Here is a 21,895-nt window from a genome sequence, read left to right on the forward strand (position 1 = left end):
TATTTAGTCCATTTGCTTTTATTCACTTATTGATATACTTAGATTTTAAGTATTTATTATATAATTGTTGATGTATTTAGATTTCTTTCTTATTTTGTGTTTTATATTTGCCCCACCTTTTGTCTCTTAGTCTCTCCTTTTATAAAATCTTTTTATGGATTTATTCCATTTTTACTTCTGCTGGTTTAGAAATAACATACCCTTATTTTAGTGGTTAACCTAGAAATTTAAGCTCAATTAACTTATCAAAGCCTAAGCCTTCCTTTGAACAAAACAAGGACATTAGAACCCTTTAAAACTAATCAACCCTGTCCTTACTTATATATACTCTTGTTATGTATTTTAATTCTTTTTTATTCCCAAAGATGTTATTTTTACTGTTTTTCTATAGTCAGTATTTGTTTGGATTTCCATTGCATACCCTCTTAAATGGGCACAGATTTCCAATTCCCTACTGAGGGAGTTGTCTTTGTGGGGCCTAGTTTTAAGAGGTTGTCTCCCAGCAGACTTCTTACCTTGGGCAGGCCCTAGGTGATACCTTTTCTAATCAAAGCCCTGAGTGACTGGAAACCAACGATCATGTTCTCCTGTCAGAAAATGCCCTCATGGTAAAAGCAGACTAAAGTGCTTCTTTTATCCTGCCTGTGCTCTTTTTCTCAGTCTCTAACCTGAACAAGTCTTGCTTTCTTGCCGGGTTGTAAATGTATTAAAGAATATTAAAAGGTTTTTATGGTTGTTTGTAGCAGGAGAGGTTGGTCCTGGCACCCAGCTTCCCTTGTTGCCAGAAGTTATTATGTTATTTCATAAGCAGATCAGGTAGTTGCTCTGTTTTTTCCTTTTTTGAATTTCAAAAATTAATTCATGCCCATTGTGTCAATTGCAAGAATACAATAAAAAGATTTATAAAGGCAAAGCTAAAGAAAAAAAAACAAAAGGCAAAGCTAATTATTTCTTTCCTGAACTCCTCCAATCTTACCTATATAGAGGTAACCAGTGGTAATATTTGGTGTGTATTATTCACCCTGTCCACTTGCTTATACATATATATGCAAGAATATATGCAGACATGTAGGTGGTTTATTTAGTTTTCCAAAAAGGAATAACAGTATAGCCATTAATTGTCAACTTGTTTTTTTTCACAGTTTATCTTAGACATCACTATAAATCAGCAAATATGGATCTAGCTCTGCCTACTTTTTCTAATTCATTTTTACATACAAGCATGATAAAATTTAAAAGCTTACTTTATACATAGTGTTTTTGAAGTATATTTTTATTTTGCTTATTTTATCCCTTCTCTCTCTCTTTCTTTCTTTCTTTTTTTTCCCTATTACCCTCACTCGAATACACACACATATCAGGTAACAAGTATTAACATCCTGTTCTGATTCCTTACATTTCAAGGGATTTCTTGTAAGCATTTCATAAAATGGTCATTAGTGGCAGCCTGAAATAGAATTTGGAGTATCTGCTCTATCATTCTTTGTCTGTGTGATCTTTCCAAAATCACAAAAACTTTTTCAGTCATAGGTTCCACCAGTATAAAATGGAAATAATTTGAAAAATCCCTACCTCAAAGGCTTGCCCTGAGGATTATGTGAGTTAATATATTTCAAAGTGTTTTAATCTATGAAACATTCAAGGCACATCTCCAGTCATGGAAAATACAAAGATGTGATCTCTGACCTAAGAAACTTTCAGCATGGTGGAAAGAGAGACTCAGAAATGGGTGCTTTCCTATAAGATAATGAGGGCTAAGTGGTAGGATGCATGGAGTCCTGTGGCATCCCAGAGGACAGGCATCTGATTCAGCTGGTTGGTGAGTGGAAGTCTGAGGACAGGAAAGATTTTTAGAGATGATGCTTGAGTTGGCTGTTAAAGAGTGATTTGGAGTTGTCATTGGAATTCTGTGAATGTTAGTTATTATTCTCAGTATTGATATACTTGTTTCTTTTTCTTTTAGGACAGCTGATTTACCAAGTTCAATCACCAGATGAAGGTGCTCTAGTGACTGCTGCTAGAAATTTGGGGTTCATTTTTAAGTCCCGCACCCCAGAGACAATAACAATAGAAGAGCTGGGAACACTAGTTACTTACCAATTGCTTGCCTTTTTGGATTTCAACAATATCAGAAAAAGGATGTCTGTTATAGGTATGGTTGGTAGCTGAGATTATTTTTGATATTTTGATAGTCGTATGGTTATGTTGATGCTTTTCCAGGATTATTTCACTCTTGGCTATGTGCTGAAAGTTGTGATATTTTTGTAACTTTATTACGTCCTATGATCCTCAACTTAGCCTCAACACTGTAGTAAAATATAACTAACATTGAACAAGTGTTATTGTGTGCCCAGCACTCTTCTAAATGCTCTGTGCGAATTAACTGATTTAGTTGTCACAACAACCCTAATAAGGTATCTACTGTTATTCTTTATGCCCATTTTACAGATCATAAAACTGAGACACAGAGAGGTTGAGTAACTTGCCCAGGTTCACAAAGCTTGAAGTGGAATAACTGGAATTCAAACCCAGAGCCCATTCACTTAATCACTAATACTGGCTCGGGATGAGCTTCTGAATTTCTTGGCACCTGCTAGTTTTTGTTAACATCATCATCAGCCTCTGCATTATCATTCATTTTCTCTGTTCACCTCCATGCTGGAGATGACCACCTTGTGCTGTGTTCAGCACTGCAACAAATCCATGCTTTCCTAACTCCATGCTATTTCTCAATGCTGCTTTGACGTCCCTCTTCTTCTTATGTAGCTCCTTTCTCCATTCCTCACAACAGATGTTCTAAACCTTTGCTTTCCCTCAAGTTCTCAACCCTGCCATGATCTGTCTGCTTTACTCTTGAACGCCAAATTCACTGCTATTGCTCTAATAAAATAAAGGCCCTCAGGAATGCTCATCTTTGACTTATTTTTTTCTCCATCCTCCCTTTGATCCCCAGTTTATATATCTTTACTCATTCTCTCTCCTGCATGAAGAAAAGTTGCTCTTGTTCCTTTTCAAAGCTGAAGGTTCCACCTGGTTCCATCCTTTGTCCGTCCTTGCTTGCGTCTTTGTTTTCTTCTTTGCTACCAGCTCCTTCCTGCAGCCTGCAACCCTGTTATCCTGTTTCCTTGAAGATACTTCTCATATTTTGATGTCCACTGATTTTGCCAGCCTATTTTTCTGCTTTCCATCACAGATTAATTTCTCAAGGCCAGTTTTTCCCCTCACCTTTCTTACTGTTTTCAGCCCATTAGGTTTATGTTTCTGCTTTTACTATTCCATAAAGAATGCATTCTAAGAAGTTTCTGATCACCTTGTAATGCCCAATCCAATGGCCATTCCTTATCTATCTTTTTTTTTTCTTTTTACTTAGTAATATTCGATATGTTGCCCTTCTTCTCTTGACAGTCCTCTTTTGGCCTCTGTGACCTCGCTGTCTCCTGTCCTGCGTTTTCCTTCTCAAGCTCCTTTGCTGACTACTCTCCTTCATCCCATTCTTCAATATTGGTGTCCTTTTCTCTTCTCACTGCCTGTGTCCTTCTCATATGACCTCAACCACTCACATAGTGGTAGCTATCACCTAGATTCCGTGAACTTCCCATATAGGTCTTCAGTGTCAATCTCTCTCTGAGGTCCAAACACACGTTTTCAGCCTTCTCGTGCATCCTGTCACTGGATTGTATCATAGTTACCTAAAATTCTGTGTTGAATATGGAACTTCCTTTCTCACAATTATTGTTCATTCTATAGCTCATATTTAAATTAATGGTTACCTTTTACCATAAGCCTGCCAGTGAATGGAAGGAACACTTTAGAATGAATTATTTTATTGAATTGTTGCAATAGTATGTTACCCCCACTTAGGACACAAGGAAATTAAACTGAGTTTAATTAACTTGCCAAACATTGTCACACAGCTGCCACACAACTTTTCACACAGCTGGTAAGATGCAAAGCAAATATTTGATCGTCTTTCTCTAAAGTTTGGTCTTTTAACCCCTATTGTAACTCACATGCCTTTTTTTTTTTTTTTTAAACAAGAGAAACACAAACAAGTTTATTCATGTGCAGCACACATACATATGGGACAGACTCAGTGATGAGTGATGCAAAGGGGTGGTTAGAACTTTGGGCTGATGTAGCATCTGAGAGCATCCTAAGCGATAAGACAAAGAGAAAGGGGTTTGGGCTTTTAGGGGTGGCAAACTGTGGGAAGGTAAATATGTGGGGGAAACTTACCAATCAAACCTTGCTGACTACAAATCTGAAATCTGTCTCATCAGTTTCTCCACTACAATGGTCCTTGTTTAACTCATCTTCATTTCTCACATGAACTACTAGTTAATGACTTGCCCTTTTATTCCACTTTTGCTCCCTATGTTCCATTTTCTATAAGCCAGTCAGTGATGTTAATATTCTTCACTCACTTGCCATCATAATTGCAATAAGATCTAAACAATTTAGCATGACTAACAAGTCTTTGCATGAGCTGGCCATTGCCTACTTGTCCAGCCCACTCTCCCTCCATGTTTTAGCTGTACTGTCTCGTTGCTGCTGCTGTTCCCCACCTCGTCACCACCAACGCCACTTTGCATTAGTGTCTCCCCTGCCCAGAATGCTGTTTGTTTTGATCATTACTACAGGGGATCAAAACATGCCACCCTGAAATATGTCACTTTGGGAGAAGAATCATTTTGAGTTGCAGGCAAATTAGAAGCCTTTCTAAAGCTTCCCTTTCCTGACTAAAAGCAGAAACATCTGAGAAATGTGGACTGCCATAAATCTCCTCTCCTGGGGAAGTTTTATGGCCATAAAGAAGACAGAAAGTTGTCTTAGATGGATCCTCACTTGCTTTTAACAACTCAGTATTCTTTATGCCCTTAGGCTAATGGTTCTCAAACCTCAGCTCCCATCAGAATCACCCCATCAGAAAACACAGATTGTTGGGTCCCAGCCCTCAGTTTCAGGCCTCAACATCTCCAGAGTCCTCAGTCATCACCCTATTCTAAGTCTTTTTTCCTCAGAAGCATCAGAGTAATCTTTCTAAAAATAGCCCCATAAACCCTTTTTATCAAAAAAGCCTTTGTCCTTTTTTCTTAATTCCCATGCCACTGCCTTAGTTAAGGGTCTTGTCATTGCTTGTTTGTATTATTGCAATATCTTCAAAACCATCCTCCCTAAAAATAATGCTCTGTGCCGATGCTAGGGTATTCTTTCTAAAACACAGGCTGATTTTGCCACCACCTACTTAGAAAATATTGGTGGCTTCCCAGAGCTTAAAGGGTAAAGCCCTCAGTATGACATACAAAATTATTTGCAGCCTGGTGTCAACCTACTTTTCTTCTACTTCCCAGAACTTGAGCTCTGTCCTCACTAGGACTCACCATTCCCAGGATGCACTGTGCAGTCTTCTCTCCTTTGCACACACTGTTCCTCCATCTAGAACGCTCCTTTCCCCTTCTTCTCTTCTTGGAAAACTCTTACTCATCTGATAACATCCAATTCAAATGTCACCCGTTCTGTCAATTCTTATCCTGTTCCCCAAATAACCACAGTCTTCTGAGTTCCCCAGAGTGCCTAGTTCATAACACCAGTGTGATCCCAGGCCCATGACACTCATGACTATCCCAGTTGGTCGACTGTGTGCTACCTGAGGGCAGGTGCTGTGCCTTAGACTTCCTGAACTGCCCAGGGCCAAGCACAGAGCTTGGTACACAGTAGATTTTCTATAAATGTTCGTTAAATAAAATTTAACCCAACATTTTGTAACTTAACAAATATCTTAATCATCATATCAAATAGATTTCTAGCTTGGAAAACATTTGTATATATGTAATGGTAGGGTTTTTGATCTCTAACTACCAGAAACCAGCTCTCAGAGATTGCTCTCAGCAGGCAAAAACCAAACAACGTCTGAGGATGCTTATTTTTTCTGACAACAGGCTGTAGGCAGTCATCATCGATACCGCTGATGAGTGCACATGCTGCTCTAGGTGTTGGCCTAATGTTGTATCAGCAGGAGCTATCTTCTATTTTCAGCCTCTGGGGAGGTGCTATTGACACTGGTTTGGCCCTGAATTGGTTTCTCTTTGTACTGAGGGTGTTGACAAAAACCTAAGATTGCTACACAGGGAGATTTTTGGCTTTTCTTCAGTGTTGGTCACCATTACAGGCTGTGGAGAAATCGCAGCCTAACCGCAAACATCGGATGTTTGCCTTAATGGATCCCATATGAAGAAAGGTAGTGTTCCACCACAGAGCGGGTGGGGGTCTGCGGGCTTGATTTTCGTTCTGTTTGGTTTTTAATCAGGAGGAATTTGAGAGGGGCTCAAGTAGGGTAGAAGAGTCTCTGTTTGATAACAAGGCAAGAAACAACCCTAATCTCATGATTGTCACATGGATCATCTGTGGGACGACACCCTGATGCTAGGCTCAGATGTTTGCTGCTGCTCCTCCTGTTTCTTCCTTGGCTACTCCTTTTCCTTCTCTCCTCTCCTTCTTCCTCTTCCTCTCTTCCTTCTGCTTCTTATTTTTTTTTCTTGGCTATCATTCACAAAATCATCAATGTATAGTTTCCATACCAGTAGCACTTTCCTTCTGGAGCAAGAGCCCAGATTTAAGTCAGAGGCATCTAAATAGAAATTGATTTCTAGAGTTTTATCAGAGGGTATAGTATCTACTATACTGGTAAACACATAAATCTCATTATATAGTTTCAGAAGGACCAATTCTACGAATTCTGAAAGTAAAACTATAGAGATAAAAGTTAAAGATAGTTATTAATAGAGGCAAGTGACAGATAAGCATTAAAGAAGAATCAATAATAGCTCCTTGTAAAGGTGTTAGAAGGTCTTTAGATAAAGATTGCTTAACTCTGAACTTTTTAAAGATTATGAAAACACAAATCGCACTGTCACGTGACAGGCATTTCTCTGTATGGATGTATGAGCAGTGCTGACATACTAGTATACCAAAGCAGAATTATTCATTAGCTTTTGCAGTGCTGCTGTTGTGTCTACCTGGAAGCCATTTCTGACTTTTTTTCCTGTATATCACAAAGGCATAGCTGCTGCTTTCAAGAAATTTTACTCAATCAAAATTCATATTAATTCAGCAAGGACTTGAAGCTAAGAGAGAATGGGAGAAACTGGAAGATATTCTGTGTGGCTGCATCCGAGAGAACACGGTGAAGTGGGGTAGGGAATAGACTGGAAAGGGACAGATCTTGATGAGCTCTATAAGTGCCGTGTTAAGGAGTCTGAACTTGATCCAAGGGCAGAGGGAAGCTATCGCAGGATTCTAAGCAGCGGTGTAAACAGGACGCTGGCTGGAACATACAGAGGAGTGTGAAAGGAAGCAGGGCCGGAATGAGTAAAACCAGTTTGGTTACTGTGATAACTGAGGCTAGAGAGAAGGTGGCAGAGAAAAATTCATGGCTTTGATTGGATATATGGGTGATGGAAGGGGAAAAACTGTGAGTGATGCCCAGATTTCTGGTTTGGGAAACTGGTTGGTGAAGCCAATAACTGAGACTGGTGACAGGGAAGGAATAGGTAATTATTGGAGGATGTTATTGTGTCCTGTTTGAATTTGATGTGCCTGGGCACATCCAAGAGATGTTTAGTTAGTAGTTGGATGCACAGGTCAGAGGGAGCACTGGAGATGGATTTGGGCATGAGACGTACATTGAGAGAATCTGAAGATATAGAAATGAATGCTGTTGCCCAGGGAGGGTATGAAGGATGAGAGGAGAAATGAACCTTGAGTAAATCTCTGAAGAACACCAATATTTAAAGCAAAGGGAGAAGATTTTATAACCTAAAACTATTACCTCAAACCTAAAAACTATTACCTTTCTCCAGGCTCTGGCCATATGTCATCTTGACCATTTAAAACTGTTACGTTCTTTTTATTCTAAAAAGACTAATTTCTATAATGACCGAGATTTTTTTATTAACTTTGAACAGAAATGACCTTGGATGAAAAGAGTATAAAACTTGCTGAGCTGCTAAAGGAAATGTTTAGTGAGTAAACTTTAGCAGGATTCTATGAAATTGGATTTACAACAAACTCAAATTTAAAGGGGTGAATGCTGGGTTAAGAGAAGGTGTCAGGGATGGAAAATATTTATTGCATCAGAAAACTGTACAGCTGGAAAGGACCTTCGAAGTTAGATTTTTTAGACATCTCCTTTTTACACGTAGAAACTGAGACATAGACATGATAAGGTACTTGAAAGTTACAGTTTGTGATTCCTGCAGACCAGTGGTTCACAATGTGTGGTCTGGGGAACCTTAGGGAACCTTGATAGTTTTTCAGAAGATGTACAAGGACAAAAGCATTTCATTGTTATTGGTCTTTTTAATTCTTTTTCTCATAAGTATACTGTGGAGTTTTACAGAAGCCACATGACATGTGATATCACAATGGAATGAATGCAGAAGCAGATATGAGAATCCAACTGTCCTTTATTAGGCCAAACACTAAAGAGATCTGTAACCATGTAAAATAATGCCACTGTCCAAACTAAATTTTTTTGTTTTCAAAAATAAAGTTATTTTTCATAGAAATGTTATTTATGTTAATACATATTAGGTGTACTATTGTTTGTAATAATTATTGTTATAATAACATAATTAGTGTTATAAGACTTGATATAATAAAATTTCTCGGTTTAATTTCTAATATGATAAATATTTATAGATATAATCCGGATGAAAAACTCTTAATACTCACTAAGTATTAAGAATGTAAAGGGATCTTGAGACCAAAAAGTTTAAGAATTGATGTTATCCTGAACTATAAAAAACAGTCATACATTAGTCATATTAGCAAATGTAAGGTATACATACCTTGTATTTATACCTCTGATGATGGAAGGGAGAAAATATGAGGGAAATTATTAAACTGGATTTTTGTAGAATAAAAGCAAGAGAAAACCTTTCCTAGGATTAAGTTTTTTCCCCTAGTCAAACAATTAGATAAACTGCATATTTTTTCCCTCTCTCTTTTTTCCCAATGTGGGTAATTAGGGCTAGAGTACAAGAAAAACAGCACGAGTTTTGGCAACTAGGAAAACTGACCAAAGGTCTTAGAACAGAAGACAAAAGCTAGACAAGACTCAGTACTAAAAAGTTTTCAGGGTGCATTAGATCTATTCAAGCCAGGAGGAAACTAGAATAGATTAAGTGTTGACTAAATGTTGCTAAAGGTTAGAAGGGAAAATAACTTATTGTAGTTTGGTATTTATATTCCTTTAAATGAAGCTCTAAATTTTGTATCCCATTAAATTAATAGTAGTAAATACTTATGTTCATCTGTTTTGAGACATCTTATTTTTAGAGAAAAGATATAATTAAGTGGAAAGCATGTGATGATTGTGAGAAATGCCCTCACACGTCCAATGCCAAAGGATGGACATGGAGACATGAGGTGCAGTGAAGCGAGACTTTAATTATGGCCTTGCAAGGTTCAGGTGTCTGTGAATGGGACAGGCACATGGAAAAGGGCTGTAGCAAGCAATTTATTCCCTAGTTTGCAAGTCCCTCCCCACATTTCCTCATTGGCTGAGTACTATGGGATGCATGATCTTCCTGAATGATGCCTAAAATTTATTACCCCATTGCAAGGAATTCCTTTGTCTGGGGGTTCAGGACAAGCCCACAAAAAAGCCTGCTTAAGCCCTGTGAAAGGAGAAACAGAAGGGAATGAAGAAAACAATGGGGGCTAGTAACTAATTACCATCTCAAGGAGAGCTCTATCTGTTCAGAGACCCTCTGGGAATGGGCTGGACCAGTCAGACAACTTTTGGGCTGGGCCTGAGTCAGTTAAAATACCCTCAGATAAGTCATTTCTGAAAATGAATCACTTAGATTATTTTCTTAAAATGATCTTTGACTCAGTTGATGGAGCCTATGAGGGCCAGAGTGTTGTTTAGACCATAGTGTTGTGACCCAGGCAGTTGTCTTAAATTCTAAGCAGTTCCTGGGAAGAAATACATGGCCATGTCATTCATTCATTTATTTATTCATTCAACAAATAATTATTAAATCCCTACTATGTGTCAAACTGTAAAACTAAGCCCACAAAGTTAGGCCAAATGTTCTGCGATTTGAAAGGAAGATTCATTTGACAGCAGCAAGTGGGTCGGGTTGGTGATGAGGGGAGCCTGGTGAGGACTGTCATTCCCAAACTGGTGGGCAGATTAAAAATAAAGCCCTCCTAATACAGACTTCCAGTGGGAAGAAGATGGAAACTTTATTTATTTATTTATTTAAATTTTTATTCTTGGTGGCTGGCTGGTGTGGGACTCCAAACCCTTTACCCTGGTGTTACCAGCACCACCCACTAACCAAGCAAGCTAACTGGCCAGCCCCCAGAAACTTTATTTTTTACAAAGCTCTTTGTGAGGTGTTCTTGCAGCCAGAATTGTGACCGAAGAATGAACCAGCAAGAATGAATGATGGACTTTTCTCAGAGGTAAAGAGGGTAAAAATATGTGTTGGTAAGGGCCAAGAACTAATGCATAAACCGTGTCTTTGGATGGCTAGAATTCCAAATGGAGATGATTTGGCATAACACTGAGCAGTAGGTCTTGAATTTCACACCAGGAGACAGAAACAAAGCTCTCAATTCTGCTCAGTATGGAAGACAATTTAAATGTATCACTCCTTCTGAAATAGTGGAAAGGAAAGCAGAAAGGTCATATGCATAAGAATAAAAACACTTGTTTCTGAGTTTGAGAAATCAAAGGATTCCAGTAGATGAGATATTTCTAAGCTAATAAAACGGGAATAAAGCCAAGTGACTTAGGTAATGTCCTTCTAACCAAAGCACTGAATGTTTTACTGCTGTCTAAAACGTTATGACCGTTTCCAAATTGCCTGGCTGGCACCCTGGGACAGTCTCGTTTTGACGAATTTCATTGATTATAATCTGCTTTTCCAAACTTTTTTTTCTTTTCAGTTCGAAACCCAAAAGGACAGATAAAGCTTTATTCCAAAGGAGCAGATACTGTTCTGTTTGAAAAACTTCATTCTTCCAACGAAGAAGACCTTCTGTCTTTGACGTCAGACCATCTCAGTGTAAGTGCCTCCCCGTCTTAAGGTTAGCACAGTGGCCCTTTTACCATCTCCTATGGTTATGTCTTATTTAGAAAATACCAGCTAAATAATCTGACTTCTGAAATAGAAAGCATCTGGATAGCAGTACCATAGAAAATTGTGCCAATGAGTGTCTGAAAACTGGCACATGGGCCCACTCATCCCTACCCCCCTGCCCTGCTGGGAGCCCAGCCCGTCTTACCACAGGTGGATTAACACACAGCAGCTGAGAAGCAGCCACAGAGTGTGGGCTTCTGAACTCCAGCCAGAGCAGGGCTCCAGGGTGCCTCAGGACCGCCTGGGGACATCTGCTCTCACTCCCCTACAGTTCTACACTGCTCCCCTTGCAAGACTGGACTAGTTCTGGGACAAGGAGCCAGAGGGTTGCTTTTCCTTAGGCTCTGATGTGTCTGGTGCCAATGGACTCTCTTACGATCACTCCCAGGGAATAGTTTAGGGTTGTGTATAGATAGTGAAGGGGAAATAGTCTCTGGAGCTACTTTTTCCTCTAAGGGTCCTTTTACACAGGTTATAAATCATGATGAGTCCCTTGGGTACCCTAGGATACCAAACTCGTACATTCTGAGACCAACATAATTTCTTTCCAAAAGCTTTCTGAAGGGAACGGCAGTGATCTTTGGCATACTTTTTTTTTTTTTTTTTTTTTTTGCAAAAGAGTAACAGCCTATGAATTAATATGAACATTACTTGATTTAAATCTGAGTTTCAAGTGTCTCTAATATTTATTTGAGGTTCCACTTAACACCATGTGAACTTTAAGGGCAACTGGTCAAAACTCTCATTTTCTCATTGGTTTCTTTACTTTAAAAAATTATTAAGGATTCATGTTCTTTGTCAGGCCCCATATTTAATACAAAACATTCCCTGAATCTTTAAAAAAACAAATAAACAAATAAAATAAAAAAATTCTGCCTGACTTTAAGTTAAAAAAAATTATGGCTTAGTAATACTGGTTTCAAACACAGCTATTGTTTTTGTCTTTCCAATAGAGCATTCTTTATTTTCTTTTAATCTCTTCCAGAAGGCCAGCATGGTCTTTTTAATTTTTTTTTTTTTTTTTTTTTTATGAAAACAACATTGGAATTATAAGTATCTGATTTTTGCCATTACTCAAACACCAAGGCCCTGGATTTTTATATGTTTTCCTTTCATACTAAAGTATAGGAAGCCTACTTTGGTCTTTTTTTACATTTCTATGCAAAAGAGAAAACAATTTTGGTACTATCAATTTGACTTGCTGTTTGCTTCATTCACTTTATTCATTTTGGCTTCTAGATTCTGAGGTTTTAAATTTTATTTAATTATTGATTTTGAATTGTTTAATGATAGAAGATCTTGCTTAAATGTTCATGTAGTATTAAATTTGCTTTTCATGCCCTAATTAAATAACTTAAATCATCTGTCCCCTTTTGTAATGTTGCCTTAGAGTTGATTCACTGTTGTGCAGAACAGAGAGGAAGGCACTGGTAATGCCCAGTGGGGTGGCAAGTCAAAGGCAAAAAGTGTGTGTGAATTAAAAGGACAAAAGATAGTTACAAGGCAGTAACTAGATTTTCAGATCAGTAGGGGACCCTGTGGTGGTCTTGGAAAGCAGGGCTCATAAAAGGTGAGTGCAGTATCCAAAGTGCTACCAACTGCGCCTACAAGATAAATTTGGATCATGTTTCTCATGGTCCCTCTGGACTAAACCACATCGTTCCAGTATGCACTAACTTTTCTTTCTTTTTATCTAATTAGGGAATGTCACAGTTTAACTTGTGCCTGATCATAAATCAATATCTGTACCATAAGCCAAAACACAACAGAGAAGACATGCTCAATGGCAATGCCCAAAGTAGCAGAAATGGCCATAAAAACGTTTCACTTGCAGTATAGAGGGCTGTGAAATGACCACAAGAAGCACATGCATTAAAAAAAAAAAAAAAAAAAAGAAGCACATGCATAGTGGGAGGTTTTTAGCATTTCTTCAAAACAATCTGTATATGTTTCTAGCTATTGTGGCTGTGTGAGACACTTAGAAACTTCCAATCTCCTGTTTTTTTCTCCTCCATTAGAAAGATAAAGCACCAGAAGTATTGTTTGAGATGTTAGATTACTGAGACACTAAGGGAAAAGTATTGTTCCCTAATCAATTTGATTAATTATGAAATTCTAACTCCACAGAACATAGTTTCTAAAAAATAATGATTTTTTAAATTAACCTGACTTGATGATGTTGTCTTTAATATTTCAAACAATTTTTTATTATTCAAATAAAACTTTAATATAGCAAAAAATAAGAATTTTCACCTAAGAGTCTAGAATGAAAAGCAAAAGTCAGATTCTGCTTCTGGTCCTGCTTCCTAGAAGCAACCACGCATATTAGCTTTTCTTCCTGTCTCTCCCTTTTCCTCTAGAGGTTATTATTATATTATTATTATATTAGGTAATATGCTTAAGCTATTACCTGACTATTTAACATCTATTTATTTACTTATTATTTACTTTTAGTTTTTTATTATGGAAATCCTGAAGCACATACAAAAGTAGGACTCAGTTAATTTTAGGTGTAGATATATTACCAGGGGATACCACAGCACTTGGGTGGGACGTCATGCTGTAGTTCCTAGAGAGCCATCTGCCTTTGATTTGAGAGCTAAGGCTCCTCTGAGGGTCCTTTGCTGTTCACTGGAAGCTGAGGGCCATGAACCAGAGGAGAGGGAGATCAGTGCCCCTAAGTATGATTTCCCCTGTATATGGTATTTGTTTCTTCAAATGGATATCTCAAGTCATGGGCACCATTGATCGCCTCTCAGTTAGGACACTTCAAGAGGCATTTTGCTGTCTTTAGGGGAAGGCAAGCTGCCCTGAATGTGTTTTAACCACTAGAAATAAAATACAAAATACAAACATTATCTCCCATCTCTGAGGGGATAAAAAGGTGGAGATCAGGATGGCCAAGCAGCACTCTTGGGACAAAATGAATTTGAGTAAAAAGACTTCTTACCCATCGTTGCTGTTGTTGTTGTGATTACTGTGCTTACTGTTTTTTGACAGTTGCAAATCTATGTCTTCTCTGGCAGGAGTTTGCAGGGGAAGGTCTTCGAACCCTGGCCATTGCATACAGAGATCTGGATGACAAGTACTTTAAAGAGTGGCATAAGATGCTTGAAGACGCAAATGCCGCCATAGATGAGAGGGATGAACGGATAGCTGGGCTGTATGAAGAAATTGAAAGAGATTTGATGGTACACGTTTAGAAGCATGATGGTTGTGTTTACAGAAAGAATAGTATGTGTTTAGAGATCTAGCATAGGGCTAAGCCATTGGCTAAATCATCGTGCACACAGCAGATGTTACTCTTTCAAAAACTGAATCATGTTTTATATGTTGGCTTTGAGTTTGTCATGTATGACCTTAGAGTGCCTAGAGGTTTGTTTCTATTAGCAGTAGCTTGTACAATAGGAAGGCCCCAAGAGTATAAGATAGTAGACTTCCTATTCTTTGTCAATCTTTGGTGTGTCCTTGATGTTATGGGATTTTTTTTTCCTCCCTGCTTTATGACCCACCAATTTTTAGAGGAGGGAAACTTGCTATGAAGACTGGGGCTATAGCTCATCCTAGGCCCATGAGATTCTAATGATATCTGTATAATCCAGAATGTAGTCTGTTCTAGAAACCGCTCTTCCCTGAGGCCCCAGTGGCCTGGGAGCTCAGCCATTGTGTGGTACTAGGTAGCATGCCTTGTTCATCTTTGAATGAATAATTGCTCAGGAACCTTTATGGTTTAGTTTATAGCATCTGCTTATTTGTTGACATAGGAGAATGATTCTACTTTTTTGTGATCAGCTTCCTGATTATGAGGTGAGCGCTTTCCTTTGGACCCCTTCATTGCTGATATAAGGGCAGAAGCAGCTGGGGAGTTCTTAAGTCCTTAGAGGCCCACTTGGCTTCAGACCCTTTACTGCTAACGTGTTATCTGAGCATATCAGCCTCCTCATGTAAATTCTAACTCACAGGATCTCTGTCATTAAGTTGGCTTGATTTGAGAACTTTCTTTTGGGATCCTTCCCAATCCACTTCTGTACATAATGGGATGCTTGCTATGCAAATATGTCATAATTTCCATCTTTAATTCATGTTTCTTGACCTCTGAACTCTGTGATTGAAAGCCATAGATGTCATGGATGTTATTTGCATGCATTAACATAAGGTATTGTCTGTTTTTCACTGAAGCTACTAGGTGCCACTGCTGTAGAAGATAAGTTACAAGAGGGTGTTATTGAAACAGTTACAAGTTTATCACTAGCCAATATTAAGATCTGGGTCCTAACAGGAGACAAACAAGGTAATTTGAAAATGGATGATGATGATATTTTGAAAAGGGGGAGATAACTTTTATGGTAAAACTTTAATTAACCAGAAAACTTAATTAATTAGATATTTTTCCAGTCCTCCACATAGGAAAGAATTGAAATACAAAAAAAAACAGCTAATACATTGTAAGAATCTACTACTTAAAAACAAACAAAACTAACAAAATAATTTTCATAGTATATTCTGGAGTCAGTTGAGTTTCAGTCTAGTTGCCTCTTAAATTCATTGTTACACCTATGGGCAATGATGGTATTAAAAATGTTAGCAGTTGGTTCATATGAGCAGAGCCCCCAATCAGGACAGATATTGGCACAGAATTAAGTAAGACATTGGAGAACTTGGGTTATTCCTTTAGTTTCTTGATGGTAGGGAGGTTTGTGGATCTTAGGGGAGGAATCAGAGCAGTAGCAGGCTTTGGGGAGGCTCAGGGAAGCAGCCATTTATCAAGTATTTATAGAAATATCTTGGTATTTTAACATGCACCACCGCTGTGACCTGGCTGAATTCTAGGACTGCCCATGCAACAGAATAGTGAGAATTGACCCACTTTTAGATATGACAAAATGCCAAGTCATTAGAGAAACAGTCCCTATGTTCAAAGACTGTGTTTCCTAAGAAAGAAGAGGGGATCAATACATTTTTGACCTATTGTTAACAGTAATGGTTAAAACAAAAATGATTTTATGCTTGTTCATTAATAAACTGAAAATATTCAATTGACTGACACACACTTATTTTTAAGATTTTATCTACTTAGACATTTTTAGAGCGTTTGGGGATTTGCAGATATGATAAGTCAGTTCTCTATATCTTCATCCAAAGCATTGATTGCAAAAAATAAACAGTAGAGAGTTGAGCCCTGTGGTACATTACTAGATAGAGACTCCTTAGAGTTTGCTGTTGATCGGTGGGTACAGCTGTTTAATTTATTACAAATATCTATGTTTATTATTATTGAGTTTCAATTTCTGTAGTTTATACAAAGGGAATGATGAGATTTTTGTGCTAGATTTAGGACAAAACTAGCAATTCCGTAGAATTAGCAATAGTCTAATGATTCTATAGAGTTAGGTAGAATCAAATGACTCTATTGAAGATGGAACGAGTTACTTAACTACCCCAGGCTCCATTTCTATAAGATTAGAGGAATAACTGTCCAACTTCATGTAATTCTGCATTCTCTAGTAGAGCAGTCCTGGGTGGTTTGCAAGATAATAGTCAATTTCCAAATTTCTACTCATTTAATGGGCAGGTGACAATGTTGTACGTGGGAGAACTATAACAATTTTGTAAGAGCATTTTTGTTGTTCAACTGAACATTTTATGAGTTTTTCTTCAATTTGCCTACCATATCAGAATTGAGCATTAGCTAAGTTTAGTATTTTAGCTCTCCAAAGGCAGTATTTGGGGCTTCTGGTTAAAAGTTTTAAATTTTCACATGTCACTATATTGCAAGATATTGTTTTTTTGTGAGTGCTAATCTGGGAACTGAAATTTTTTTTTTTTTTTAAACTAGATTATTAAGCTGAGGATTCATAGACATTGCTACTTCTCCATGGGTTTAGCAAGTGGTGAATTTGATCATGGAACCCAGGTCTTTGCATTTCCCTCTGGGTCGCTTGTATTTTATTACCCATTGTGCTCTCTCTGACATTTAGAGGCCTGTATGCTGTAAAGAAATATAGCTATAGCTTCAAAACTTTTATGAAAAACATACTTATGTTATTAAGTAACGTTTTAACTGATATGGGCTTTATTTTGTATCAGAAACTGCCATCAACATTGGTTATGCCTGCAACATGCTGACTGATGACATGAATGATATGTTTGTAATAGCAGGGAACAATGCAGTGGAAGTGAGAGAAGAGCTCAGGTAAGTGTTGAAGGCAGCAGGAAAGGAAAGATGGGTAGGAAGGAGGGAAGAGAAAAAGGAAGATCAAATAGTTGAGAAAGTGAAGTGCACACTACGGTTCCCCATGGTCCTAACTTAGTATAGAGCTTGTTCTGCATTTTTTCTAAATTCCCATTCATTTTGGTGACAAACTAAGATGTTTGACATCAGTGGTGAATTATTGTCTTTAGGCCTCCAACATTTCCCAAGTATTTTTAGAACAGGATTCCAAGTAATTTACATTGAATTGCTCTTTAAAATTGCGCATTGGGGAGTACCTGCTAGCTCTTAGTGGTGATAAGAGATAAGTATTGCTGAGGACAATTGTTAAAAATACCAATTTCTTACTTTCATTCTGACATACATATTAAGAATCTCCAGGGAATGGCATGAGTTCATATTTAATAAGCACCTCTGTGAAGCTTATGATCACATAAGTTTGAAAAACAGCTGTAGTAGATGGCATGTAAAGTTGGATCAGAGTCTTTCAGTGTTAAAGAATGTATTTTGACATAGTTACTATTGAACCCAGATATGTACTGCTTATGATAAATAGAATGCTGCAAAATATGTGTAACGGCTGCATAGTACCAGAAAATACATAAGTGCTGAAATTGGAGGTAACAGTGAACAAACATTAAACTTTGAGAAATAATATTTCTTAATATCTACCAAATTTATTATTTTATCTCTTTATTTTCTGTTACTTTATTTGGAGAAGAACATTTAAACATCTGCATAATTATTTCCCCAGCATTTAAAAAGACACTGTTTCATAATTTTTGCTTGCTGCCGCTTGTAGTAGCTTCTCTAAGCTCAACCCACTGTGGGTCTAGCCAAGCAGATCACTGACGTGAACTTCAAGGTTCCTGAACCTTGAAGAGGAAGTGAGTCTTGAATATCAGCACCATCAATTGATACTTAGAGATCAAGTCTCCCAACTTCTCTATGTCTTACCTGGAGAAGAAAACTGCTATATCATACTGGTTAGAAGCTATGACTGGAAACTGTATGTTTTAAAATGGGAAAATCTAATTAATTATTAATGATATAATTTAATTATTATTATATAATTTTAATGATAGATCCCATACAGTCTAGTGAGGAAATAATAATTAATTTCATAATTAAAATTTTTTACTTTAAGAAAATCTTTTTCTTTAAATGACTTTTTGTTTTGGGGGGAATTTGACTCTTGCTGAAGGACGAGAGATGCAAGCAGATCTAAATTTTAATGAGCCTATTGCTAAATGGTTTGAGTGCCCGGAACAGTATTCTAAGCAGTATACATGTTATTACCTCATTTCATTCTCAAGCAACCCAATGGTAGGTATTACCGTTATCCTTGTTTTACAGAATAGGAAGTTGAATTACATAAAGGGTAAGTAACTTTCCCAAACTGGTTCATCTGAGACTTGAATCTAGGCAGCTTGGCCCCAGACCCTTGCACCAGATCATTTGCCATGTTTCCCTAAAAATACTTTAGCTGTGTTCTTACTCCCTTGAAATAGTTCATCTAAAAAATGTAGCTATTGAGGCATATCACTGCTTCACTTGAGTGAGTGGTCAGAAAACAGATTAGCAGCTGGGGTGACAGTAAATTTCTGGGGAGACAGCAGACGACAGAGGAAGAGTATGGACTGCGACTGCGTATCAGGGGACTTGAGTTGCAATCTCAGCTTCTGGCCCACTGGTGGGCTGGGCGACTTCTGATAACGTTATTTAACATCTCTCTGCGTGGTTTCCTCATTTGTAAAATGGGGATACAAATATCTGCTCTGTAGATTATTCTCTTTGAGGGATTAGATAAGAACTTAAAGCTTTGTGACTGTTTGATGAGCTTCCTTCTCACCATCCTCTTTCGCTCTCTGATTCCTCCCTTTCCCCTTTCATCTTTCCTTTAGCCATTGAGTCCAATCTTTCTACGAATAGGGACTACTTTTACTAATATTTCCCCAATAGGGGACGTGATCCTGGGACAGTGGGGAAAGGAAAAGAGTGGGATGAAATTGAGAGCTTTTTTGGAAGTAGAATAGATAGTACTCAGAATCTGACTGGATGTGGAGAGAGAGAGAAGGAGGCTTCGTCATTTCTAGCTTGTCTGACTTTCACAGCCCAGAATACACTCAGACAGGCAAGAACAGAAGCTCATTACATTTTCTAAAACTGGACTCGAGCCCCTTTCCTGCCCGATGACAGAACAATTAAACTAGGCACTTTCAGTTCAGTGTGGTTCAAGTCTGGGGTGCACCTGCCAGCATCTAGCACTTCCCATTTCTTGTCCCTGTCTGGTCTCTGGTCTCTGGGTGGCTGGCTGTCCCTTTGAGCTGACTTCCACACCCTCCTGGGGAAACATGGAAAGTGGGGCTGCCCTTCCTCACCTCTCTGTGTCTGAGAGGACGTGTGTTCTCACATGGCCACTTCAGTCCCTGAAATCTCCTTAGTCTCCTACCCTCCATGTCACTGCACCTCTGTGGGAAGTGGCAACTACTCCATCCTCAGATTCCCAACCACCTATCTGAGGATTCCATTATGCACACGGTTCCTCCATCCACTACCAATTCTGTGGGTGGATCAGGACCCAGGCTTCTTTTAGCCACTCACCAGTATCTAAACTTCTCTTCAAAGTCCCTCTTCCCTAGTCTCGGAAGGTAAATTCTTTCCACTCTGCTCCTTTTGGCAATGTTTTATGTCCCAATTCCTTTAAGGATTAGTCTTTTGAGAGTTGAAGAAACTTTTTTCTTTCTTTTCAAAAAGCCCAATTAGTGAAATTCCAGATCACAGCAATGCAGAATGATGACACTGCTATGAACTTCAGTAGTCTATTTTGGTGCCCCAAAAGCACGAATTGACTCCCCCTGCAATATTTGACTCTATCAGATTCCCCCTGAGACAAGGCATGCTTCTGAATAAATAGCGAGGGTCACCTGTGTTCATAGTGGTGGTTGGAGAAGGGATGGTTGAGTTAATATCTCAAGATTTTATCCAACTATATTTGGTTGACTAAATAGATGACATAACTGTCATTATGTGGAAGAAATGTGGAGAAATGTAAATTATTTATATACTGTTGTTAAGAGTGTAAATTGGTAGAAACTTTCTAGAGAGCAAACTAGCAATATATTTTAAAATTACATGTATGCGACTTTTGACCCAATGATTCTTATTTCTAGGAATTTCCCTTAAGTGACAATTGTAAGAATATGTGAAAAAAATGTGAACAATGTATGAATATGTATATAAAGAAATATTTGTTGCTGCATCAATTATAACATAAAATTATAAATAATTCAAATACCCAGCCATGAGGGATTTTGTTAAATGCTATGACATACACATGCAATGAGATATATGCAGTCATTAAAAATGATTACATATTTATTGACATTGGAAGATGTCCATGACATGTTTGTTAAGTGAAAAATGAGATTACAAACACTATGCATAGTATGATCCCTTTTTTACAAAAAAAAAGTATGTATGTATAGATATATGCATGTACATATTTGTATAAAACACTATCACCTATTCACCCATCCAACTATCCACCTATCCAACTATCCAGCTCTGGAAGACATATGCAGTGGTTATCTCTGAGTGATAGATTTACGGATCATATTTACTTTGTTCTTTATGGCTCTTTGTATTATCTGAAGTTGTAATAGTATTCATTCAATGCTTTTACAATTAGAAACAAATCTGAAAATTGATCTTCATTTTTTAAATGAGAAAAAATATTCAGAAAGAAAAAATTAATTTCCAGCTAGACTCAGTATTTCAGGATACTTAAGGCCACCTTGCTCAACTGACTGGCAGATAACCAACCCAGACTTAGAGGTAACCCCATTCTTAGAGATGAAGAGAGGCAATGTAGAAAATTCTATATAAGAGGAATCAATACATTTCCTTTATGCATTTGCTTAATATTAGGATTGGGGGGAAAAAAGAGCATCCAAGAAAAGCTATTGCTTGAAGGTCCTTTCTGTACTCCTAATCTTGGCTACTTATATCTATGCCCATAGCTTTGGGGATGAAATATTGAAATAATACATTTGCACCTTTCCGTTTTTTTGGGTTTAGTGGGAGTTCACATGAAAAAAGTGTATCGAAAGAACATGATCTGAATGATAGTTACTATTGGAAGGAAATAACCTAAATGATTACATTTAAATCTGTCAAGTGTGTTTAGATTATTTCATAAACATGAATATGTCATTTTCATGCATATCATACATGCATGGCTTGTTTCAAATTTGGTGTCATGAAACCATTTTAGGCACTTTGAGTCCTAGGTTAATTTTGCTGTTGTAGCTGCTTTAGTATTAAGGGCCTTCCTAGAAATCTACAATCAAACTTTGCTATGGTTTCTCAGAAAATTACTGCATTTATTATATTTCATCAATACATGTATCTTCTGCTCAAAGGAAAACAGACTGAGAATGTAATTTTGCTTGCTCTGACAAGACAACCCATTCCCTATTTCATTTTTGTAGCGCTGATCACAAGTTTTGCTATGAGAAATTACATG

General features: G+C 37.7%; 1 protein-coding gene across 1 annotated transcript in view; it reads left to right on the forward strand.

Annotated features, from left to right (window-relative positions):
• ATP8B4 (ATPase phospholipid transporting 8B4 (putative)) overlaps positions 1–21,895 on the forward strand; it is a 201,528-nt gene that overhangs the window by 129,390 nt on the left and 50,243 nt on the right. Inside the window, exons 15-19 of the mRNA XM_063090055.1 lie at positions 1,964–2,152; positions 10,963–11,081; positions 14,183–14,347; positions 15,336–15,447; positions 17,244–17,349. Coding sequence (XP_062946125.1) covers positions 1,964–2,152; positions 10,963–11,081; positions 14,183–14,347; positions 15,336–15,447; positions 17,244–17,349 — 691 coding nt within the window. The remainder of the gene's footprint in view (positions 1–1,963; positions 2,153–10,962; positions 11,082–14,182; positions 14,348–15,335; positions 15,448–17,243; positions 17,350–21,895) is intronic.

This window comes from Cynocephalus volans, chromosome 3 (genome assembly GCF_027409185.1).
Source record: "Cynocephalus volans isolate mCynVol1 chromosome 3, mCynVol1.pri, whole genome shotgun sequence".
Lineage (NCBI taxonomy): Eukaryota > Metazoa > Chordata > Mammalia > Dermoptera > Cynocephalidae > Cynocephalus > Cynocephalus volans.